This window comes from Pyrgilauda ruficollis, unplaced genomic scaffold (assembly GCF_017590135.1).
Source record: "Pyrgilauda ruficollis isolate IOZ18807 unplaced genomic scaffold, ASM1759013v1 scaffold43, whole genome shotgun sequence".
Lineage (NCBI taxonomy): Eukaryota > Metazoa > Chordata > Aves > Passeriformes > Passeridae > Pyrgilauda > Pyrgilauda ruficollis.
Genome location: NW_024525823.1, coordinates 10,861,986 through 10,888,396, shown reverse-complemented (window position 1 = coordinate 10,888,396; position 26,411 = coordinate 10,861,986). Strand labels below are relative to the sequence as shown.

Genomic DNA, 26,411 nt, shown 5'->3' with positions numbered 1-26,411 from the left:
AGGAAAATCCCACACAGTAGATATATTTTGGTAATCATTACTTTCTGAGATATATGTGAACTCCTTTCCCTGATATCCTCTAGCCCTGTTGAACTATTATTGTCAGCTCATGCTGACCCTCAGCCTTTTTGTCCTCAGCTTTCATCTATACTCCATTTTCCATCACCTGTCTACTACTGGTCTAGAGATTTCCCTGCTTATTGCCTAAGAGCACTTAGTTTACTTAATTGACCTAAAACTCCACACCTTCTTAATTGTGCAGATAATTCCCTCATTCCCTCAGTCTCTGAGTTCCCATGTCCTGGCATCCTGTCCTTTAATTCATGACTGTTCGTGTGTATACATTTTCTGGGCAGCTTTGAGGGAGAAAACAGGGATAGAAGAAGTTCGCTGCTGCTCTCTCCAACACTGCTGTCTCCAATATTGCTGCAGCTGCTTCAACAGCAGCCCTCCAGTAGGTATTTTTGAGGCCTCTGTCAGAAAAAGATAACAAATATTTTATCTCTTAATTTAATAACATATTCTTTCTTTTCACAAAATTTACAGTAGCATATTTTTTCTCTGGCTTAATAAAATTTACAGGCTGCTTAGCACCCCAGGAGTGCACATTTAATTTTTCATTGTGGGCTGATGTTACAGGGGATGATACAGAAAGAAAACTGAAACTCTCAGGAATTATTTTGAGACAAGGCAAGAAAATAATTGCTATATTCACCTGTACTTTTATTCCTAAGAGATTGTGGAGGCTTTAGAAATTAATCGTTTAATATAAATTTATTAGGCACACGGAGTCCCAATTTTTAGAGTTCATTTATTGTTGTGACAGAACAAGGTCTACTGAAAGTTAATGGGCTTACTTCCTAAAATACACTCTGAAAATATCACACATGAACTTCGAACAAGAACACCTATTTTTTAAATTTTTTTCCCGTATACAGTGTAAGGCGGTTTATGATTTTCTTCACTCTTAAAAGGAATGTAAGTTCCTTTTAAGGGGGAATCAAATGGAGTGTTTAAGGCTGGGCTGTTGGAGCTGCTGCTCCGTTTGTGCTGCTACCATTTTGTGTCTTGCAACCTCTAATTTGCAGAAGGGGCTGGAAGCCATCACATCATTTTGAAGTGGCTGTGATGGTTTCTCACCCCTGTGCAAGCACTTAAAAGTCGTTATGGCCATGTGTGAGAGAGCCACGTGTGCGCTGTGGCAGCGGGAGTGGGAGGCATGAGGGATTTTTAGCACAGTTCTGATTTAATCAGTTTAGCTGCAGCGGGACAGAAGTTAAATGTGCTGCTTCAGATGTTTGCCCTTCTGTGAACTGTGACATCTGGCCAGCTGTAAAACCTCTGTGGTCTTGCCATGGCTGCCACAGAACGGCCGTGGGTACCCGCTTCATACTGGAAAGATTTACCTCACACCTTTGTCCCATATTCAGGAAAATGATCAGCCATGCTGGCCACAGCACTAGTCCTGTAGACAGGAATCCCCAGTTTGCCCTGTAAAGATGCTAGCAGGCTTTTAGGCCTGGAAATCACCGAGTCTGTTTAACTTCCTGGATTCCATCTTATTTTGGCTCTAATCCAGGCTCCGTTTTCCAGTTAAATATTCCTATTTATAATGCTTACCAAAAAACAGGATTTGTTTCTTGCACCAAAAACATTCAAAAGAAAACATCTTTTAATTTTTTTTTTCTTTCCTGTGACTCACCAAGGGGGTTTGATGTTCCACTTAGAATTGCAGAAAACAAAATTACAGGCAACTGGATTTATAATGGGATTTAGCCTTTCCCCTGGGGGTTCTGGATCAGCTATGTGCTTGCTGGAAGGGCTGGTTTCTGGCCAATTGTTAACAATAGAAGTCTGTGGCTACACCATTTTAGCCATTATACCATGACAGCTGGCACTCCCCACAGAGGTAAGGTTCCTGTAGCTCAGCCGTGTGCTTTCCCCACTAAACCCGATGCCATGAGTCAGCTGAAATGCTATTTGCCTCCAGGCATATGTACAGAAAGAGGCAGATTTTGTTTTAAAAGTCAGTTGCTTAAATGTACTGTAAAACCTGTCTTGCTCCTTCCATGATGCTGAGGAGCAGCAGGCTGCCCCAGGCCATGCTCCCTTCCCAGGTAAGTCCAAAGCAACATCTTCCCATCAGATCCCTGTGGTGAAGCGTGTGATTCTCCTACCTTCTTGCACAGAGGTGGCTTTATTTCTAAACCCTGACTTTCTGGGAAACTGTGCTGGAAAACATCACGTTGGTGTACAAAAAGTGTGTTTTATGTTTACTGTGTTTTTGTTCCCTGTGATGGCAAAAGGGAAGTTCAGATGTCACCTTCCTGCTGGTGGTACCTCTGCTAAGTAACATATTTTACACTCTGCTGTTGTTTACCTTGGCATGATTTAATGCATAGTTGGCCACAGGAGGAAAGACTTAAACTAGACTTGGGAATGCTGGCTCCGGGTGCCTGTCATCAGAGAAATTTTTCTGGGAATTCCCTTAAGAATTGCTACTGCACTACCACAGATCCAGGACTCAGGTGAGCTGGTGAGCCCCATCAGCCTGGGGAAGGGGCAAATCCTGTGTCCAGTGGTGCCCCGTGGTTGCCAGAGATAACCTGCCTGCCTTTGTTTATTTAACTTCTCACCAGGGATGAAGAAGCCTTCAGTTCCCATGAAGAAGCTCTAGTCAGGAGACCTACACTGAGCTCTTTTGTGCATCAAAGATTACTTCCCTATGAGAATTAAAGGTATTAATTTATTAAAGTTTTTGGTTGTTTTATATGTCTTATGCTGAGGTCAAATTTTATTTTGTTCAAGGCTGTAGCAAAACCTCTCCTTGCACTGCTTTGAGACAAGCTTATCTCCCTTTTCTCATTTTGCTGCTCAACTATAAAGTAAATTCAGAGAACTTTTTTTTTTTTAAGAAATAAATTCTCTTTATTTTAAAATCCAGACATATGTGCTTTATACCAAAACAGACACCAAAGGAGACTTGGTATTCATCTCTGGTTTTAAGTAAAACCGTGGCTTTCATGGCTGTCTAACCAGACACAGGGATTTCAAGGAAACTTTACAACTTTATGTCTCCCTGCAAGTGCTCAAGATAGTTTTGCAGGCACTTTGGCAAACTTTCTGTCAATGGCATCTCACAAGAGAATCCAAGAAATTTCAGAGATTTCCAGGGGTTAAAAAAAACAAAGAAGAGAGACAGAAATAAGGAAAAAGCAAATATGGTGTCTTTACATAGTCATATTAAATATAGCCAGCTCTCTACCAACTTTCTGCCACGTGCTTTCCTCTCCCTGGTTCTTTGTGCCATTTCCAACAGCTCTTCTCTGGCCACAGCACCAACTGCCCCCTCATTCCTCCACTGCCAATCTCTGCTTTGTAAGAAGACCTGTATAATTTTCACAGATTCTTGAACAGAAGAGTCTCTAAGTAAGAGGAAATCTACTTTTTGGGCAAGCACACCAGTTATTTTTCCCAAGCCTTCCTGCAGCCACAGACTACAGTGGCACATGGAGTCGTGCTTACAGCAGCTTTCTGTTATCCTCTTCCTTCTCTGCTACTGTGAGATCCTTCTGGCAGCAACTGCAAATGGCTGGTGACAGCCTTTGTCACAGATGGGCATTTGTATTTCTTCTGGTGAGCTCTGTGTTCAGGCTGTCCTCAGAATCTGCCACCTTTCCATTAAAAAAATACTGCTTCTCCACTGAGACACCAGGACCGAAGGACTCAGAAGATTTTCAGTCTGATTTTCTGTAACAATTCAATTAGTTTTCTCTAAAAAAATCATGAAAATCATGAAAAAAAATCCCCAACCTAAAAAAATCAGTTCCAAATTTATAACAACAGAAATGGGAGTGTACATAATATGGGTTTGCACCATAAATTAGTTAGAAATTATTTGCAGAAGATTCCTTGATTCAGGCTAGAATTTCAAAGATGATGTAATCAGGAATCTGAGATTTTAATTTGGGTATCTCTCTCCTTAATACAAATCATAGCACTGTCATGAGCCAGATTTGCTGTTGAAGACATTAGGGCTAATTAAAAGATTTCCAAATAAACTCAACTATTGCTAACTGTTATCATCATAAGTAAAATATTTTCAGCCTGCATTTTATAAGGCAAATGGCAATTTCATTTTCATTCCTCATTCACCTTGTCTTAAAGGAAGTTTTTCTCAATTTTATCCCCATTTGTTTAATGTTTCCCTTTCAACAAACCAATGCTTGATGCTATTTGGAAATATTGTTTTTTACTTGCAAGTATAGTGGTCCACAAGAATGTAAAAATAACATTTTATGTAAGGGCAGAAAAAAAAATGCAGATAGAGGCTGGTATCTCCAAAATGAGGTGGAATGGTGCTTGTGTCTGATTCTGATATAGAATATTTTAGCCAGTGAAGCCACGAAGATACAGAGTGAGCTGTGGTGACACAAGCTAAATCCATTCTGGCAATTATCTAGGCCTAACAATGTGAGTTCTTTTCCTTGGAAACAAGAAAACTCAGTTTCTGTTTATTGTTCTTTAAATCTTGAGGGAAGTCTATCCAAAAATCTACCATCCTAGTGTGGCAAAACTTCTGACTAAACAAGTATTTGACATCTTTTTGCATCTGCTAGCCTGTGTTAGTTACTGAGCTCTTCCTGTTCTAAGTGCTGGAGAACAGGCCTTTGAACCTAAATCCACAGAGAACAGGATTCCTGTTTGTTTAAATAAGCAGGTAAAAATCTCATATTTTCAGTTCATGCCTTGAGTCCTGCTCCCCTTCTGCCCGAGGCTGTAATTAGCAAAGATGGCTGGTCGCTATACCTTTCCTACTCTTGGGAGGTTTTCCCAGGAGGTGGAGAATGCAGGTTAGAATCCACTCCATCAGAGAAGGGAAACGTATGCAGGTTTCCCTCCTTCTGCACAAGAGCTTTGATGCTTGAGATATTGCAGACTAAAGGAGGAAAAGGTATGTAGGGAACTTCGTGGCTGAAGAGTGGTCAGGCATTTTCAGGAATACAAAGTATGATAAAGACTTTCCGAATTATCAGTCTGTATTTAGTTGCCTAAATCCCATTCAAATCTCTCTTTGAGTATGATGATCTTTCTCTTGGGATTCTTTGTCTCCAAGAACAGTTACAGTGGGAGAAAAAATTCCTCAGAGCTTGCAAAACATTGGTGTATGGTGATAACCTGGGCTGTCCAAGGCAACTGTTAATTGAAATATGTCTGAGGGAGAGTACCTCAAAAATGTAGAATGTAACTTGGGATGAGCTTTTACTATTACATTTCTCCTGAAGGCTGTGGGCAGTGCAAGGAAAAAGCCAACAGCACTTTGTGAAAGGTAGTGGTGGTCAGAAGGCTTAGAGAGAAGGATACATCACTCACCTGTTCCAGCTGGACCAGAGAAACAAGTGAAACACAAATCTACACAGGAGTCTGCTTTAATCCATCACTCTATTTTATGAAGCATCACACAGCATTTTCAGCAATTAGCATTTGATAGCAGTTTAAGTAAGGGCCACAGGGTTATCTAAGGAAAAAGCCGACAACCTATTTCATCATCACTGAGTCCTCACTTGGCAGCAGTGCTCTTGGAGGGCTTGGGTAGTACCCAGCAGTTGAACTATTTGAGGAAAATCGTGTAAATCTATAATCCAGTGGTAAATCTGCAAGACAGAAACATACCACATCTGATTAGCAACACAGCCTGTATCACATAAAAAACAAGCTTGTGGTGAATAGCAGTTCTTAAAACCTTGAGCTGTTTGCTCACCGGCATCAGAATTCAATTTGATTGCATGATTACACATTTATTTGACATCTTCAGCTGTTCAAAGGATTGACTTTCAGAGTTTATTCAACTGCAGTAAAGGATATTCAGTTCCTTGATTGCTGAAATAATGTTAGTCAGAGAAAATTATTTAACGAGTGCTTAAATACTAATCAAAAATCTTCATTGAGCCTAGATGCAGTTTTTCTCCCAATACACCTTAAAGTTCATTCTTCAATTAGTCATCCTTCTCTTTTATCTCAGCAATCTACCCATAAGAGGGTTATGTTTAAAACAAAGAATCAGTTCCTTTTTCTGTTTTTCATGGGTATTGAAGCAGGATTCCCAAAAGGCACCCACTCTTAGACCTTCTTGTAGTCCAGTGTTAACAACATTATTTTGTATCAAGCATTCTTAGAAATCTGCACTTGTAACTTGATGTACTCATCACTTCCATTTGTAAAGAACACTGAATGCATTAAAATAGCTCTGAACAGTCAAAGCTTTCTTTTCTGTAACTTTTCAAAAGCCTCTGCTGCCAACAGTGTCCCACCCACCCTCACAGCCAGAAAACTGATACTTCCTGTGCTCACCTCGTACTCAAAGTTCAAGAAACCAAATTAAAAAACATAGAAATAAAACTTAGTTCAAGAAACAATTCCCTTTCCAATAAACTAAAAGAAAAAACAACTTCCCCCCAAACAGGGTTAGCTCCTTTTCAGGGTGTCTGTACAGAACCAAAGTAATGCATAACAGCGACTACTAGGCTTATCTGTACAATAGCTTATGAATTGCAATTTTTAAAATTTAATTTTAAAATTAAATTTGGAGTAAATTTGGGGAAGTGACATCCTGTCACAACATGCTACAATTTCCACGCCCCCCCCCCCAACAGCTTCTATGAAATAGAAACCCACAATTTTAGTAGTTTCGGCAAAAACAACAGGAAATCCAGTTCTGTCTCACAAGCGATTTGCAGGCAGGCACCAGGACAGCATCCAGGTCTGCAGCTTCAAACTCATATTGAACTAATAGAGCAACAAATGAGTACTTAGATCAAGTTGAAAAATCAGATAGAGGCTGGAATAAAGTAGGAATAGTAGGAAAGATAATTGGAAGAGAATTATTTAAGTGGGTGATTTTAGCTTGTCAAAGAAGTTAATTTTCTCATTTTGTCTGAGTCAGGGAAATCTCTGGAGCTCATTGTGAGCATGGAAGAACAGGCAGATGTTTTCCTAGTATGCAGAAGGCCCAGTGGATTTACTGGCTGCTGAGTCTATTTATGACACTCAGTTTAACACAAAGGTTTCAAAAATGACAAACTAAATGGAAAAAGAAAGCAAATATTTCCAAATATCTTTACAAGCTATAAAAATGAAATGTCATACAGTTACTTTTATAAAAAAGCTTTTACTAGCTTAATAGTCTAGCAGTCTGGAGTTTCCCAAGAGTAGTTTAATCAAAGAGCAGCACAAATGGGGCAGACTTGCTAGAGAGTTGATAATTGCTGAGGAAAAGAATCAGCTGGATCAAAATGGTAATATCATTGGTATTTCTTGGTAAACTACAAGAATCAGCTTAAACACCCACACCATTCTATATACAATGCAAAATGCTCCAAAAGAGAATAATCACATTTTTATATATTCACACCTTGGTTTATCAATTTAAATGTTCCTTTTGTCTCAGCAAGCTGACTTTGGAAGATGACTAAAAAATATCCATATGCATTTTACAAAAGCATGGAAAAACCCAAAGCCATACAGTATTTGGTAAGAAAGCCAATCTTGGGGAAAAATCGTTGCTTATTTCCAAGTTGTTGTTTTTCTTGTGTTTTTTTCCCAGTAAATTCTTCAGTGTTTGCTGTTGTGCATGCTCACAGCCGCTGCTGTGGTGATAGACCTTTGCATCTTGGCACCTAACCCTGATGGAGAGTCATGAATTAGGCAGGGGGTAGATATGACAACGAGGGGGCAGTTTGACAACAAGGCTCTAATAAGTCCTAACCTGCACTGATAATGAATTCAGCACAAAACTCATCCAATATTGCCACTATCACAAAAAACCCTAAATAGACTTGAACAAATGAAGCAGCCTGAGACTGGAAGAAGGAACTAGCTGACTCTACCCAATTTCTTGAGAACCACAGTCCCAGAATTTTTCTATCATTCTTAGGTAATTCCACCCAGACTAATTTTTTTTTTTTAACCCAAGGCAAAAAAGATATTCCCTTTAAGAGCCAAAGACTCCTAGAAACTTCAGACATGAAGGGTACCAAGAGGGTTCCAGAGGAATACAGAAGGTCCTAGATCTACAGAAATGCCAGTTATCAGATGTATCCCCCTGAGTTCCTGTCACACTTCTTTCTTGGCTCCCACACCAGCCTGAGTGCAAGAGAGTGATGAATACTGCTTTCCCTGATGGTGACCACTCAGTGGTGCTAGCATTTCCCAATGGCTTGGGCAGCCCTCACAGGTTACGTGGCTTCACCTGAGCTCAGAAGAGCTCCTGCCCTGCCCTGCCTCCCTTACAGGCCTCCAGCAGCCATGGTGCGAGCAAAATTACAACAATGGTATCTGAATAGTAGCTACTGTCAGTTACTGTGCTCCAGTTATCCAGATCCAGGTATTAAGTGACGTTAGGTACAACACTGTGTTCTGATGCTTAAGTATACTCATATCCATGCATGTACTCAGGAGCTATGGATGGATTTATGTCACAGCTACAACACCTCACTGTCTCGTATGCTGTGCACTTAGTGTAGGCCAGCTAAATCAGTGCCACAAACTTTTATCACAGGAAGACTTGGAGTTCCACCCACAAGCAAGAAAGAGAAACCACAAGAAGAAGGGAAAATGTAATATTCTCAATGAGTGATCAGGAAAGTATTTGAGTAACTGAATGGAAGACAATTTTAATTTAATCCAGACACAGGCCTGCTTGATAAACTTACTACTCTAATTTTTTAAAATTTCCTTGAACAAACCAATAGATTAAACAAATAAAATCTTAACTAAGCACTTTAGGTGGATGTAATTGTTTTTCAATTAAAAACACAGTCCAAGACTGAAACAGATTTCTCCCAAAATACACAGCAGAAATGTCAGGAATCATTTTTCAGTATTGACCAACAAAAGCAAAGCCAACATTTTTTCACCATGACACCACAGCAGCATCCCTGGGATGAGTGAGAAGCTCTACAGAAAGCAGAACTCCCCCTCCCACCCTGAGGTCTGCTCCCTGCCAGTGAGCAGGGCTGGCGCCAGATGCTGCAGAAGCGTCCTAGTAAACAGCAGGGTTGTGTTCTTAAGTGAATCCAAATATATCCTCCTGATTATCACCAAGGAAAAGACATGAGGAAGAGAACTAAAACCTTGTTAGTGATACCCAAGTTTGAAAAATATTTTTACACTGCTTAATTGTGCAAAATTTCAGAAAACACCATCAGAGCTCTATCTTACATCTCATCATCTGTGTGAGGTAATTATAGGGGCAGAGGACAAACCATCAGATAGTATAAATTCTTTTCCTTTTACAGGACTTTCCGTAATTAATGCTGGCTTAGAAGCTTTATCGCGAATTTTTCATTCTATTTCAAAGTCACTGCTGAAAGAAAATATTAATTTCCTAATGAAAACAACCTCTAATAACTGTTTAGCAGTGGAGTAAGTACAATTGCTGCGGGGGAACTCACCAGTTTGGCTGTGCCTTTGAGTGGTCTGGCTTGCCAGTCTCTGGGTAACCTGTAACAGGTGTTGCTTTTTCTTAAATGCTAAATGTCTTTTATCTCCTGACCCATCTCTATTTTGTAACAGTCAAAGCAGCACTTGCACTAGAAGCTCAGGATGTGAGACAGCATACTAGAGGCAAAAAGAAAAAAAATCCCAAGGCCACAAATAGATTTCTCTGATAGCAGTTATTTTTAGAAAAACTTCTAAGGTTGGTTTTCCTAAACTGGAGGTCAGATGTTTGCTGTACTAAAGCAATGCTCCCAAAAGAGTGAAGTCAGCATGAGAAAAGCAGTCCTTCTGTCAATTACATGAATGTCAGTGCTGCTGTCTGCATACTCCATAACTCAGAAGATGAAGAGGAGGAGAGTATCTGGGAGCTGTATGGGAGAGGGGGGACTCCTCAATATAGGTTTGCTCCACAGGAGAAAGCTTCTGAGTTTGGACATAGATGGTGATACAAGCCAGTGCAGTTTACCCCTGGCCATGCAGGAATAAAGACTAAAACTACTCTCAGTCAAAGTGCAGGTTTGCTGCTTTCCTTGAACTTACATAAGAGCTTTTGCCAACACAGATGTATTGGTTGGAGATCACACCTGTGGCACTGCCAGCAGACATCTGTGGCCTGAGCTTGGCCTGAGCCACTGAAGTTTGTCACTGGTTACTTTTCTGTGGTATCTAACACAGAAGACAGCGCCATTGGGGAAAACCCAAGTGGCAAACTGCAGGGATATATGTGCAGCAGCAGCTTCACTACCAGTTTTGCAGATGGACGAGTGCCTGGGGAAATGGAATGACTGTCCCATTATGGCTGCTGTGATTGCTTGTGGTGTGCAATTTTACTGTAATTATCTTGGGAATAACAAGTCACATTACTTTGGGTCTACCCTATGGCCAAGGGACTGCTGACCCCTTCCTGAGCAAAACAGCTGTGCACAAGGCGTGCACTAACTCGCAGCTGAGCCTGATAAGGGTCTGCAGTGAAGGAAAGCCTTAGGAATTCCTTTGCTGTTTTGGGTTTTCATGAGAAAACTCATTATTTCCATGTGAGGGAAATGTTTTTCCTTTTTGTTTTAGTTCAAACAGTGGTTTTTGAGAGTCTTGTAAGAAAATAGCTCCATGTAGTTCTTTGCTTGATATGGAACTGATCAGAAGAAAATACTGGACTATAATATTTTGAAATATCTAGGTGAAGACTTAATCTAAAAAAAAAAAAAGTTGACAAAATGCCAAGATCCTACCAGGGTGTGTTAGTCTTTCAGGGATCTGTTAATTAATTTCTGTGTGTGAATGACTCATTCTGGATCTCAGAGCAGGAGGAAGGGCTTCTGAGGTAGGTTCAAGAAGTTAGCCTGGAAACAAGCAATTGTTTGAGCTGACAGGCATTTCTGGTTGATAAAAAAACAAACAAACAAACAAAAAAAAAACAAACAAAAAAGAGATGCATTTTGAGACTGTGATGGAGCTACATTAAGACAAATGCAGAGATGATACACCTCTTTACTTTCATTTTGAGGTAAACTCACCAAGATCAACCTTCCTCTCCAAACTCATGAGTTAATCTCATGATGTTCCCCTCTCTTGTAAAACAAATGTTTTCTTTCCCTTTCCCTGATTTTTTATCTGGAGGGGTGACAAACACTGTTTACCTTAAAATAAAAATCCACACAGACACACATGAAGACAAGGCTTACATAGTTTTTTGTGCCTGTGTGACCATCTTAATCTAGAGGGAATATGTTATACACCAGTCCAGAGTACATGAAGGTCCTTCCAGCAATGTTTTTTTTACATGTGAGGTTGCAGGTTACGTACAATTTCAACCTGGTCAGACAAGTGTTTTCAATATTTGGTGATTTACCTATTTTCACACTCAAAAATTATCAACACTTTTTATTCCAACCAGGGTTTATAAAGTGTCAATCTAAACCCACCCCATAAGCCTGTGATCCGGTCAAAACCCAATTATACCTTTAGTTACAGCCTGCAAATGAAATTATGCTGCCTGAGTTGAAGGATAACTTTAAAGCAGAAATGACTGAGTGGTTCCCCCTTTCTTAATGAGTTGCTCATGAGTTCTCCCTTTAATCTTTTTGAGGTGGCTGTACTTTGACATCTCATAGAGCAGAATAACGATGGCAGGAACATTTCTGTCAGCTATTGGCTAGGAAGTAATCTTTTGGGTTCTGCATGATTTGACACGGTCTTCAGGGGCACAAGTCAATACACCTTTATGGAGGAGGAAGGAAAGCCTGACCAAATGGTAATACACTGCATACTGTCTTTTCTACACTGAAAATCACTATCAAGTGGTCAAATCCTGTGGTAAAGATGAGGTCTCAGACCATTTTGGAAGTAACTAGGTCCTGAAGACTTTTTTATAAACTAGTCCTGATTTATTGCACAATAATTTTTTAATGGCTAAAATCCCATTTATTTTTGGTTTCAGCTGTATTTTTCAGATGAAAAAATAGATGCCTTATATTTGTTGGTTGTGTTGGGCATGTTTTTTCTTTTTTCTTCTAAAAGGAGAACACTGAAACTAGTTTCCTGGAACAGATGAATCAGATTTACATTACCTGATGCTTTTCAACTGACATATAGATCAAGATACTGTTTATACACTCAGAACACATATCTTCTCTCTATTCAGTTATCTTTATTATCTGTTTTTTTCCCCCTTGTATGAAACCTCAGGGCCAGAAAACCTCAGAAATGTTACTGATGTGTATTTACACCAATTTTCCACCTGGTGTAAGAGTACTTTTTTTTGCATAAAAACTTTAATTATAAAAATTACCTCTTTCGCCTTGTAGCAGCAACTATTATTTGTAACAGCATATTCCCAAAGCAGTTTAAATCCTCAAAGCATTTTGATAAACTTAGTGTTTAGATGCTATTGTACAGACACAGACTTACACTGAAGCTGGCAAGCAAAAGTGTAGTTGTAAGATAAGGCATTAAATATGAAAGGTTACTGCTAACTAGCAAAGCATAATATAGAGAGTTCTATGTGTTTAAGGGAATTATATATTATTGTATCATTTGAATAAGAGCACAGTTATCAGTCTAGTTACAGGAAGGACTAATTTAATTATCAAATGAGTTGGATTTTACTTTAGGTGATGTAATGTCAACGAAAAAACATAGAACTAAGGTGCAAAAACATGGGATTTTTTTGTTTCGCTTCAGCAACAATTACAAATGTTGCTGTTCAGGATACAGAAATCAGTATATGGCTGATCAGTGATTAGTATATCACAAGATTAGGGAAATTCATGTCTTCCATGATAACAGCTGATTCCTCCAGGGCATTCACCTTTAAAATACATGTGGAAGATGCTGTGTGAAGTTTGCAATTTGTAGTTGATCTCTGCTGGGCAGACCCGTGTATCTGCAACCTGCATATGGCCAGTTCTGGAGCCCCAGCCACGGCTGCCTTGAGCTTTCCATTGTGCAGATAATTTGCAGCTCTAAGCAGAAACATGAACTTTGTCATGGTTCACTGGCAATTTTATCATTATATTTATACAGCAAGCAGGCTGACGACTCAAACTCCCGCAGAAAGTGGCAGGGATCTGTAGGCATCTTTAAAGAGACAGCTTTGGTTAATTGTAATGGAGATTTTCTTCTCTAGCTCTAGCTAACTGAAATAACAATAAGGCATGAAGAAAAACTTATGCAGCCATATGGGCAAGGCCTGATACAATTTCATGTTGCATGCAAGATTTAACAAAATGCATTATACTCATGCATTTTGTTAAATGACACAAGCTTGGTTATCAAATCTCCAAAGTGTGAAATGAACTCTGTCTCCATAAAACATTTATATTTGCACTAATTCCTCTCTGAAATGAAATTCTCTTGAGCTGCAACATTGCTCAATCTCCTTTTCTTGCTTGCCGTAGTTTTTAATCCTATGACAAACTTCACCAGTCAGAGGTTATGAGACAAATTTACAACATTAGGTTAAGAATTATGAAATTAGGAAAAAAGTTTTGTATGTTCTCCTTATTACATTTTAGAGCCCACTTTCTTAACCTTTTCTTTACAATGAAGGAAAAAAAAACCCAAAAAACTTACAAAAATCCCCTCCATAGCTCTAAAACTCCTCATGGAATTTTTTAAAGTGTGGCTTTTATAAAAATACCAAATATAGTGAGATTGAAAGGCAAAGCATTAGCTTGAAATATGTGTATCATATTTTTCAATCAAAGAACTGTTAATCAAAAAACGTGTCAGAAATGGTATTTTTGAAATTGTTGAAATTACTGTTGGAATACCTATATGATGCAGGAAATACAATTATTAACATGGAGATCTGGAAATGTGGTCACGTGGTCACAGAGTAGTGGCTACTGTCCTTGAAGGTAAAGTTCAGATTATTCAGGTAGGAAAGATATGAGTAATCCTCCTCTACTTGGCTCATACCTAACCTTCTGAAGTGGAGAAGGATGTCCTGGAAACTGTGGTTTATGCAGAATGCCATTTTTCAGAGAGACCCCTACACCTTTAATTTCCATGTGGGAGCCCTAAAACAACATTCCCACGGTAATGGATCCCAGTTTGGAAATTCTGTCTTATGATATCATTGTGCATTAAAAATCTGCAAGGGAGCTGTAAATGAGGAGAGACTCAACAGCAGAAAAGTGGAGAAACAGATGGATTTGTGAGTCAGGCATGTAGAATAGAAGTAGGGACATTGGCTTCCTCTACTTTATTAACCATGTACTGTCAATATAACATGTATCTGATTTCCAATCCAAACCGATGGAAGTGCAGAGAAGGAATTGTAGAAGGTCTCCTTTGGGGAATTTTAACAATAAATGAAATATACTCTGTAATGCACAAAGAAAATGCCAGTTTCTCTTCAGGGAATCTGAGGAGAGTTTAGATGATCAACAGTGGTGCAATAATCTGCAATTCCAGTAACACCCTCCTTGCCAGAGGCGAGATTGAAGCTAATGCATCTTTGAACTGGTATTGAGTAAGTGAGTTACTAGCATTAAGTAACATTGAATAGTCTTTGGAATAATCTTTTTCAATGTGTCTTGAGAAGCAAACCAAGCTGTTCTTTATGCACAGACACTCACTGCAGCCAAATGACAAGAATCAATCTTAAAGCCAGCACTGCAGCCATCTGCCACATTTCACCAAATATTTTTTTCAGACCACAAGCATCCTGACTTGTATGTGACACTTACTACTGCTCACGTAGGTGTACAAAAGCCAGGTAAACATTGTTGATAGAGAAGCCCTTGTCAGCCCCCAGCTCCCAGGAGGCTGCAGTGCACCCCAGGGAGGTGGCAGCTTGTTTGGCTGGGTCAGGCTGAGCGAGGTGCTGCCAAGGCTGCGCCAGCCAGAGTTGAGCTCACACAGTCAGCACATCACTAGCTGGGAGCTGGGCTCATGTGGCCAGCATGGTGGCAGCCTGGCTGCACACTTGGGCTCAGGGCATCTTGAGGAAAGGCCTGAGTTTTTGCAGCTTGGCAGTGGGAAGTCCTCTGCTGGTAATTGAAGCAGATGAATGGGAAAGGAAAAGCTGGAGAGCACCAAACTCGCATAACCCATTTCAATCTCTTGTAGCAAATAGCTGTAGCTAAGATATGACTTACAGCTGCAACCAAAAACTTTAGGGCTTGCCAAAGCAGGGGTTCTCAACAGCTTGCTGTGACAGGAGTCAGACAAGGTATTCAAGGGGAGTCACGAATTCCTTAACATCCATAATAATGAACATCTGCTCTTTCACACAAACAAGAAATACCTCTCTCTGTAAGAAAGCAGAGATGTTCTCATACCTTCAACTTTGAGTCTGCTGTCCAGCGCACAGCTGCAAATTTAAAACATTATTTCTCCCCTGCCCCTTAGCACTGGGGTTTAGCTTTTACAGACATGACCCCCTGCCCCAGCAGTGGTTCAATGCAGTGAGGGACAGCACATGGTGTCCCTCCTCATGGAGAATCAGGCCTTGCAGAAGCTCCACAGCTGATGGCAGGTAGCTATCCTACTCACTAACTGCCCAGATATGCCTTATGGGTTTGCACCCTTTCATCTGCAGCTGGAAAGCTTGTCATACATTTGAGGTTGAGAGGCGTTGCATGTCCTTTAAACTGAGCTGTGGTTGGTGGGGATCTGGCTGGGAGGCGAGTTTCAGACTGTGGCTGGCCATTTTCTCTTGGTCAACACTTCCAAAGCAAGCCACAGCATGACCCTGGAAAGGGTATTAGATGGGAGTTTTATGGAAATTATCTCTCTGTTGGCATTTTCCCTTTGTATGTTTGTGTCTTTAGGCTGAAATAGATTGCAAAATGGCAAATATCAGATTCTATGTGGCATTCTATGATTTTTCTGTTTTGAGATATCCATACAATGTAAGTACATGTGTAAAATATGGTTGCAAAGAAAAGGTCTATCACACGTCCTGCTGTAGAAGTCACTGCTGGGCAAGCCTGAAATGCTCTCTTGCAACAAACCTTTTATTCCTTGGTCTTATGCACGAAGCAGGCAACAGATGCTGAATGCAGGGGTTAGTAAAGTAAATTGCTGTATTCTTCATTCATTTAATAATTAATTTATTCCTTTAGGTATGGGTCTCTACAAAGTTCCGTAATGCAAAATGATAGGTGGAGCACATGGGGGTCCTCATCATCACTTTGCAATCCCAGGTATGTACTGTAGCTGCAAAGTTACTGATAGGGGAAGTGTAACAAGCTAGATCAGTAAGAAACCTTTTTTTAAGTATAACAGTCCCAAGTAACTTTGCATGTTGTTTGTTTCGAATGTATCACACCACTGAAAGTAGAAACAGCAAATCACAGTGGGGAAGTAGGGACCAAATTCAGGAACTAATCTACAGTCCAGTAAATGTTGCACCCTATCTATAATAGTGAATCAATTAAACACCTCGTATTTGCAGGCACAAACAAAAACCTCTGGTATATCAGGCAACAATTAAAAGCACAAACATCAAATTAATCAAAGGTCATTAGTGCTAAGTGTTGCATCATATGAACAGAGTATTTTAAATGTGTTTTAGATATATGTAATCTCTAAACCAGATCTACAGAACTGCAAACTTACTATGAATACTGCATGTTCATTAGAAAAAAGCCCCATCTTCCTTACCTGCTATTGCTTCCAGACTAGGGATTGCAATAGTGCTGTAAGTGCTAATACATCTACAGGACCACGTGTGAACTAAGGTCTCCTCTGCATTTTCCAGGCCTGGCAATCTGTCCATGAAGAAAGAGCCCCACTGTTTAGATACAAAGTAAGGAACTTTGAGCTGATCTCCCTGCAAGAAAAATAAATAAATATGTAAGCTTAAAAAAAAAAAACAAACCTAAAAATCTCTGTTTATCCACAAGCATTAGTTTAGGGAACTCTAGTGTTTTTATGATTCTCTGAAGCCTATACTGTATCTCAGGAGCAATGTAACTTTAAAATATAAGGACAATAACAATACAATAACAATCCTCTTCCCATAAGTTCCCAAGTTCCTGTTTATACAATTTATGGATTCCCTAGGACATAAAAAGTTAACTGTAAATATTTTTTAAACCTTTTAAAGAAAACACCTTCTATTTTCCCTGGTTTTTCTGTTTATGATAGTGTGAATTGCTTGCTGTATTTCTCTACTGGAGAGGCTGTGTTACAGCTGGGATCTCCTCCTGGGGGACAAGGAGCTTCGTCATGCTGGGTGGAGTAACTGCAAAGAATGCATCATGCCACCTGTGTTATCTGTTTCTGAGCTGAGGAATGAGTGAAAACACAGCCACAGAATCCATGGAGAGACATTCGGTTGCCTAGAAAATTGTGGAATACTAATTTTTTTAATGTGTATTTTCAGACAACAACATACTTTTTAAAGAAACCATTAAAGCAGCATTGGGAAAACTGACTTTTTACAAGTTCATCTTGAAACCTGCTATAAACTGCCATGAGTAATCAGAAAAAAATGCCAGGACACATCTACAGAAAGATGAAAAAATGGGAAACAAAACTACACTATAGAAAATCTGTTAAAGTAATTTGTGTGCAAAGGAACACTCAGACCTGCAGAGCACAGAACAGATACTGCAGTTTGTGCCTCCAGGTTTGTGAACTTTTGTACTTTTTTCTCCATTTAACCTCTCTCTTAACAGTTTTGAGAATCTGCTGGAATCGTTTGTGTTTATGACAGAGGTCTGTATCTTTTGATCACAAGGAAGTGGTTGATGCAGCTGAACAGACTGCACCAGTAAACACAGAGCCACTCTCTCCCTGAGCCTGTGCTACAGTTTTTCCTCTGAGTATAGATGAGGGGGGAAGTACTGATTTCAACACACGTGGATATTAATTTCTGTCTTCTGATGTAAATAAATTGGAAAAAAACTCCTATCTTTTGTTTCAAAATAAGCATTTAACTGAAGTCCTGGGCTTTTGTGTTTTTTTTTTAATGCCTTACACAAAGTGACTTTCTTTATTCCCCCCAGTAAATCTTATCTTTCCATGCCAATCTCAGGACTTTACATCAGTTATAATTAAGTTTAGATGCTCTGATGAATCAAAATCTGTTTGCCAGCTGGATGACACATGCAGGAAACTCCTAAGGCTGTTACAGCTGTTCAGGTGATTAATCAAAACAACCACCCCACTACTGGCCCACAAAAGCATTTGTACAAAAGACAGGGTCCTGTTTATTGACAAGAGAAAAGATGTGAGGGTTCTGCTTTCTGAAGTGAATGGTTAGTTCAGTAGACAATTAAAAATGTAACCTGAGGAAATGAACTGATTTTTACAGAAGTTTGATTCTAGAGTGGGATTTTCTTCCTTATTAAGGAGGAGGGAGTTAAATTTTGGATTTACAACCCAAGCCCTTAGTGAAATCAAACCCAGTTAGATATGAGATTTGCCATCAAGTCACTTGGTGCAGAGCTTCCATCATTTTGCTGCTGGGCTTATCTACACATGGCAGGGCTGGTCTGGTAGGCTAAATCTTGATTTAAAATTTGGAAAGAGCAGTCAAAACTTTGACACATCCCTACGAACATCAGACATTGCTGCCCCTTCCATCCCTACCTGATGCTCTGAAGATGTCCTTATCTCACCTGCAGCACACATCGTAGCCTGCAATGAAGGACAGGCCTTCTGTACATCTGTGAAATGAGGCAAAAGCTTCCTCTTACTGTGCCTGCTCACATGCCTGGAGGCACATGCCCAGCAGCAGGGCTGAGGAGCTCTGGAAGATCCATCAGCCACTCCTGCAGTCCCCAGACACAGAGTTGGCTCTCACAGCAGGACAGCAGACCCTGGAAAAGTGCTGGGCAATCCCTCTTTCTCATGCAAATCCCCCAGGCATATGGGTTTACTCTCTGGCATATTGGTCAGACAGCAGCAGGTCAGATGTTGATTGTGTCAGTTCAGGGTACAAGGACTGGAAAAAACATCTACACTTCAGGGAAATAGGGATGGTACCAGAAATTCCCAAGTTCTAGGGCCTTCCTTCCACAAAGTCAAAACACCTGGAGTACTTGTTACCATCTTTGCTGTTAACAGAATAGACAGAATCAATTACTGTTAATAGGACCCTTGGGTAACACTGATTTGTCAGCTTACAAATGACCTTTTTAAAATACTAATTAGCAGGGAGCCAAGCTCTGAAATTTTCTACATTTAGTAAAGGGATGAAAGAAAGAAAGATGTAAAGGAGACAGGAGTGGAAGATCAAGCCGTTAGTATTTTTAAGGGCTCTTTAGATGCAGAATTGCCATCTATGCCATAGCAAGCGCGTTAGTATTTTTAAGGGCTTTATTTAGATGCAGAATTGCCATCTATGCCATAGCAAGCACAGAGCCTGAGGAATACTCTACTGCATCCAATATGAGTGATGGTACTGATGATTTTATGCTTTGTCCCGAGGTAGTTACACACCACTGACTCTTGATGCCAGAAAAAAAATCAATGCTCAAGATACAGTTTTTCTGGTGTAATAGTACTTGAGATGCGCTGACCACAACAATGGGATGTTCCTGAACCACACAAATGGACAAGGCAGCCACTGGCCTGAATTCTGTTGCACAGAACCTGCCCTCCTACACATCATGCAAATATGAAACATTTCACACACGAAATTGCACCTAAACTACAACAGGGATTACCATAAGCAAATTTAAAATAAAATGTGCTGCACTTCAGGGTGTTGCCCTAGGAATATTGCTTAACTCACCAGGCTTCACAACAGCACATCAGGTTGTTCCTGGAAGTACTGTTAGATTTATGCCAAAGATAAACAGGAATAAAGAGACAAACAGAACCAAAAGGCATAAAGGAAATTGCCTTGTCTATGGTCACACCAAGGGAGTTAATGGAAATACAGGGGGATAACAGCCCTGACTTCTACCACAAACCAGTCACTAGGCAATATTGTAAATTAAGTTTTCCCTTCTAACTACAAAATTATCATCTGTATCCACCAATTAATTCTTTGATTTCTGCTCCATTCATTCATATAAGCCATTCATTTACACACTGGCAGCTCCTCTGTAATAATTTTCCTCGAAATCCTGGGACAAATTCCAGCTTTCCTTTGAGTTTTCATTGATGGAACTGATCATGCATTTAAAGAACAGAATGCAAAAGCAAAGCCTCCAGCCAAACAAACAAACCCCCAATTCTAGGAAGGAGGGAAATCTTATTTCAACACAATGCCTTGTATTTTTATTCACCCTGCATGCTGCAATTTACTTAGGAGCCAAGTAACTGCATAAATAGTTCTTAGTTTACTATTCTCTTGCTTATTTGGTTATGACTCATGTACTTAAAAGAATTGCAGTTGGTACCATAATTTCACAGTTATGTGTATCTGGCTTATATCATGCATTTAACTGAAGGGAAAAGACAAAAACTGCAAATGAAAATGGAAATCACAAGTCTCCCACTTGGTGTGTGAGGTGGTTGTTCTCTTCCCCTCTTACTGTTAGTGATGAAACACCAGTCAAACAACTAAAACCAGGTTTTTGTAATTTCTTTCTGAAAGATGCAATTGCCAATTAAAGTAATACTTTCTTACTTTAATAGTATTTCATAAAGAGTGATGGAATTGTGAGTTGCATAATGTATTAAATTTTCAGTCCCTCTCTGCACACTGCACATGGCATGGGATATCTACAGTAGCACTGTATTTTATTGCCAATGAATGCTAAGGCCGATTAACCAGATGACATCTAATCTGTTTGTGACTAATTTTCCAGAAACACCTGACTTTGTACAATCCTTTGAATTGTCTTTTCTCCCTTCTTAACCAAAGGGTTAATGGGAGAAGTTTCTTGGGGGAATGAAAATAAAACTCTCATAGGTTTGTAAAGGGAGTCCCTTTGAACTAGTCCTGTTAAGTTAGTGGTGCCCAGTCAACTGCAGAGATATGGATGTGACCTGTTGTTCAGACTCCAGTGAGCAGCATGGTAATGAAATAACACCACTGACCTGCCACGGACCCCCAGGTTCAGGTTCCTTTAATCAACACAATTCATTTCTCCCTTGCTTGCTCGCTGTCACTGCTGGCGGATGTAAACGGAACAGGGGTTGTGTGTGGTAGGGGTGGTGTCTCCTTGAAATACTGCAATCTCTTGTCAAGAACGCTACAGTGTCAGTGAAATGTCAAGCACCTGTCTAAAAGTCTCAATTTGCTGCCTGACAACTGCTGCGATAGAGAAGATGGATCTTGTGAGCAGTCGAGCAGAGGTGTCGCAACAAGGGAAAACCAAATCATCATCGTGGGCTCGGAAACAAATCAATCCATTACTCTTTGTACTTCCAGGAAAAGAACCACCTTCTGCCTCTCTATTTAAAAATGTGTGCTTCAAAAGCATTCACTGAACATGCTTAAGAAACCATGCTGAACAAATCTCCCACACCTTAAGTTTTATGCAGCAATGCAACAGAATATCCAGTCAGAGAATGAACAAATTTATGGAGGATTTGAGTTGTTTCCAAAGCATTAATTATTTAAATCATATTGTATTAACCTGTATGTGTAACTAGCTCTTCCTCCCCCACCTTCCCTTCCTACTGAGAAACACATTCTCTGGATAGGATACTGATATTTTTTTACTTATTTTTTTTTTTTTACAACCCAGGAAAAAGCCTAAACATTAATGATTACATTTCCTCATTTCAGTGACTGTAATGTCCTTGTCTGACCTTAGTTTAGAAATCAGGATAGTGGGGGAAAATATGAGATATCTCTATTAAAAAAATAAGATACAGATATCACATCTATATTGTTTTAGTCCATTGAAGAGACCCTTTTCTCCATTAAAAACAGGAGCTTTTATAACACTTGGATTAAAAACATACGAAGTATAAATGCACTCCCAAATCTTCTCTATCGGTAAGTTAACTTTTATTCACAAAGAGTAATTATTTTAAAAGAAAAATAAAGTTTAGTGCATTACAAAGAAAAGTGTGATAAGCATTTGTATTTCTCTGCAATTAGAAGAAAATGACCTATTTATTTAGTAACATATGAAATGAAGAGACACTCCAAATGGAGAGTGAAGCCTCGCTGTAATTCCTACCTACATGGGACATGCTGGAGGTACAGTGCTGCCTCATCACCCATCTCAGTGCTGTTTCCAATCTACTTTGCTCTTTGGCAGCAGAGGAAAGAATAAACTATAGTAACTTCCCACCTTCTGTGGGAGAATTAAAGGGTAACAGCAGAGCTAAGGCCCTGCTTCCTAACTGTGATCAACCTGAACATCATTTTATCTGAGGTAACTATCAGTAAGTCAGCACTGGGCCAGATTTTGAAGCCGTCCCTCTTATCTGAGCACAGCTGTCACCAAAACAACAACCTGTGAGGGAAGCAGCAAATTAAAAGTTATTTGTATATAAAAAAAGCACAAACAAACCATATTTCACACAGAGAGAAAGCAACCTTCAAAACAATGTAATAAAAATTCCTCTGTGTTTACAGTTGGTCACAACACACAGGGAAACGTCATGAACTCAGCAGAGTTCAGGCGCTGGACTTGTGACAACTGGGCTTGAAATTTTTCCTTGTGGGATGGAGGGATCCTGTTACTAAAAGGGTTCTTGCTAAGGGAGAGCACACACAGCTCCTTTTCTGAGATCTGGTTGAGCTCTAGGTAGAGGTGCTGTGTTACCCACACATTGCTGAGCTGGGACAGAACAGCATCCTCCTGATAAGACAAGGAGGACACATCTGTGAGGGATGCTGATGCTGCCAGCACCCTGGTAAGACAAGCAGGTTCATTCTTAGTGCAGGTGACATGAGGCTTTTTTGTAATTTACTTTATTCTGTTCCAGGAAACATCTGCAGGAGCCCTTACCTCATATTTTCCTTTCTTCTCCAAGGGCTCAGATTCAGCTTTTGCAGGCACTATACCTTTGTCCCCTAGAAGTTCCTCTAAGATGAAGACAGTCTCCCAGTTGCTATAGTGATGAGCTGGGAAAATATCTGAGTGCATACTGTCACCAAAATAAACAACCTGTGAGGGAAGAAGCAAATTAGAAGCATTGTACATGAGGAAAACACAAGCAAACTTTATTTCAGAGAGAGAAAGAGAGCCTTAAAATGACCTAATAAAAAATTCCTCCATGTTTACACTTGGTCAAGACATGCAGAGATCCTATTAATGTCAAGTTTAGGGCTTTATCTTCAACCAGCTCTATAAGGGAAAGGCTGGCCCCACACACCCTCCATGCTCTCACCCTCCAGGGGCATTGGAGAGGGATGCCTAACAGGGACCAGCAAAAGGAAGTGTGAGTATTTTGGCTGACAGAAATAGCCTGATGGGAAGCAGTAGAAAGACTACCAAAAAAATACACTAAACTGGAACAAGCTCTAGACTACACTGGAAACAAGACAGAACATTTTTCTTGGTGACTCAAAACTCTTCTGTGTCCAGGGAGAAATTTATTCACTATGAAAAATGTTGTTACACCATCTTTTGTGGCATTTTCACCTATCCAAACCTGTACTTACACACTCCTAGTTTTTAGTGATGCCATCTTTTAATCTATACGATCTATTTCCTCAGGGACATTTCCTGATTACAACCAGATTCTTCCCAAAGCTGCTGAAATGTTTACCCTGCACAAAGAAAGTTTACATCTAGAAAGTTTACATATTCTACCAATAAGACAAATATGCTATTTCCAGTTCTGGGCTACAGGCTGTTAGACAGCAGCAAGTGTAACCAGAACAGAAGTTTGTGACCAATCACATCAATAACTTTAATGAAAGTTTGTCTGGTGAATTCTTGACTGAAACAGGGTATTTTCAGAAAGATTGAATCTCACTTGCAACATACCTTGGGATCCAACTTGCCAGTCATCTTCTTCAGTAGATCATAAAGCTGGATAGCATTACCTTGGGAATACCAACCAGGCTTGTCCAGTGACAGCAGAGCCTCCTGCTCCTCGTCATTTTCTGAAATCACCAAGCCAAATTGCATGCTGTTAGTGAGACCAGCCCATCCTCCTGTACTTGTGAGATGTGTGAGAAGCTGCCTGTGCAAAGCTGATCTATTTTGACATTAAACCAGCTCCAGTGTCTGGCTCAAGTTCTGGTACTGACTGTGGATTCAGTCGAGGTGTTTGGCAGCTGGAGGTAAGCAGACACTTGTGAGAAAAGAAGAAGCTGAGCCTTGTGTGCACTGGCTACAGAAGAAGACCTAGGGACTTAAATTCATGGACTTTGCCACCCAAACTCTGCAGCAGTGAAGGCAGGAGGCCACACAGACCAGACTGATGGAGCTGCCACAGATGAAGGTGAAACCATGATGCATAAAAGTGACCCACAGTTTTTAAGCACTGATATAAACCCAACAAAACAGACTGAAGTAGCTCTTAAGGGCATTCATCAGCCTTGGATCAGCATAAAAAATGAGCAGTTCCAGTTATCAAACAGTTTTGAAGAAATGATGAGTAGACAAATGATGAGAGGACAACAGCCCCAGTGTTGCTGATGGTGGCATAATTCAAATTGTCATATACCCACTCTGGCAGTGTCAGCAAATTAGAAAATTCAGTAGAAATTGAAACTCCCTGGTCATCACCCAGCTCTGCCATAAGCTTTGTCTCTGGCTGGTTTCAAAGCATGGATCTGTCCCAGTGTCCACGTAAACTTGTTGCTTTTTCAAATCCATGTGCTATTGCCAAATGAACTTTAGCTTCTTGCTGGAGCCAAAACAGCAGTCTCAATGAACCGAGAAACTACAATTCCATCAGAAGTATTAATATGAATGTCTTTTGTCTACTGAACTCATGAAACAAAAGGTTGATTTTATTATTTAGTCTCAACCATGTCTTAATTTTATGCTAGAGACAGAAGAGTTAGAAAACAATACAGTACTTAGATCTGACTTAGGTGTAACATCCGAACTTCAGTTTTTCTCTTGCTTTACAAAATTTTTCAAAGCACTTAAAATGTGTTAGGAATAAGTGGAAAAGAGCAACTTCTACTTGGTTAGAGACTGCTGAAAGCTGAAATGCAAATTTTGGAGAACAGTGAAATGCTAAGGCAGCTTTATGTTTTAAGAGCATTGAAGATGTACATGGCACAATACATTATCTTTGAAAGAAATTAAAAAAGAAGCAAAAAGAGGGAAATGGGTATGTGGAGAGAGGAATGAAACCATTCTTTAATGTTATGACTCTACAAATTTGAAGAAATGGAGACAAAATGATTCTATATTAAGACTGTTTTATAAACTAGGAAAAAACAAGGAAATTCAAAGTTGACATTAACAATTCATGTAGAACTTGTGTGGAAATGTTTTCCTTTGTTCTTCAGAATGTAACACTAATTACAATAACAATAAATATGATGGCATCCGTTAAAAAAAATCTTAATTTCCTGACTATTAAAACCTTTGATCAAACAACTTCTGAACAAACAGAAGCTGCCGTAACAGTAAATTTATTTTATATTCCTTGTATTTTTAGACATATTTGGATGGTTGGCTGAACAAGTAGACACAATCTTCAAATTACATGGACATAGAAAAAGAAATATATGAAAACAATTCTTTTGAGATGCTATAAAGTTTTTTGAAATTTTTGAAGATTTGTATAGCTATCATTGTCTCTCCATTTAGTCAATAAGAAAAATTGACTAAATTAAGCTTTTATGAGGTATTTTCTGAATAATGACATTGCATTTGCAAACAGAAGCCCTATGTATTACAGCAGTTTCAGGAGGCTCCAGTAAAGAGCAAAACCCTGCTTGCCACCTCTATGGAATGGCATGAGGGGAAGTCCTGGCTGCAACAATTCACTCTAATTACAAGGTAGAAGATGTAATTCTACAAGGTAGAAGACCTCGCTCTGTGAGAGCTATTACTGTCTCCCCTAGCAATGAGATTCATCTCACTTAAGGCATTTGGAATTTAGGCTTCTAATACTTCACAATCTGACCTAGCTGGCCAGGAACCTGTGGTAGGCAAAAGACGGTGCAAAAAGAATTTTCTGGGGTGCCAGCTCTGGAGAAGGAAAGGATTTAATTAAATGAAAAACTTTGATTTTAGGCAATGAAATAAAGGGAAATTAATTTCCCCTTTAGAAGGAGGCAGCAAACAGCACTGCAGTGTCTAGTTCATTATGGGAACACTTCAATTTCGGAAGGAACTTCATAAATTTGAGGAATTAGGAAAGGTCCTTTAAATTATTTGAGTTGTAGGGTCATAGGGATAACAACTCTGAATGGACAAATCTTGAATTGAACCATCTCATATGGCTGCTTGTGCTCATACATCGAGGGGTGACTCTGTCAATTTTATCACTCTAATCTGGAGTGGAAGGAAATGGAAGGTGTTTCAGTTATCATAAGTCATTAACGAGAACAGTTTCTAATTTGCTTACATTTGTCCAGTGGCAAAATACAGCTAAGAAAATTATTCTTCAGCACCACCTTTCAA

The 26,411-nt window shown here is 39.6% G+C and overlaps 1 protein-coding gene across 1 annotated transcript in view; it reads right to left on the bottom strand.

Moving 5' to 3' along the window:
• Nucleotides 1-5,432: 5,432 nt before the first annotated feature.
• NT5DC1 (5'-nucleotidase domain containing 1) overlaps nt 5,433-26,411 on the bottom strand; it is a 126,317-nt gene continuing 105,338 nt past the window's right edge. Inside the window, exons 9-12 of the mRNA XM_041478140.1 lie at nt 23,805-23,923; nt 22,821-22,979; nt 16,612-16,780; nt 5,433-5,654 (exon numbers count right to left, since the gene is read on the bottom strand). Coding sequence (XP_041334074.1) covers nt 5,539-5,654; nt 16,612-16,780; nt 22,821-22,979; nt 23,805-23,923 — 563 coding nt within the window. The 3' untranslated portion in view covers nt 5,433-5,538. The remainder of the gene's footprint in view (nt 5,655-16,611; nt 16,781-22,820; nt 22,980-23,804; nt 23,924-26,411) is intronic.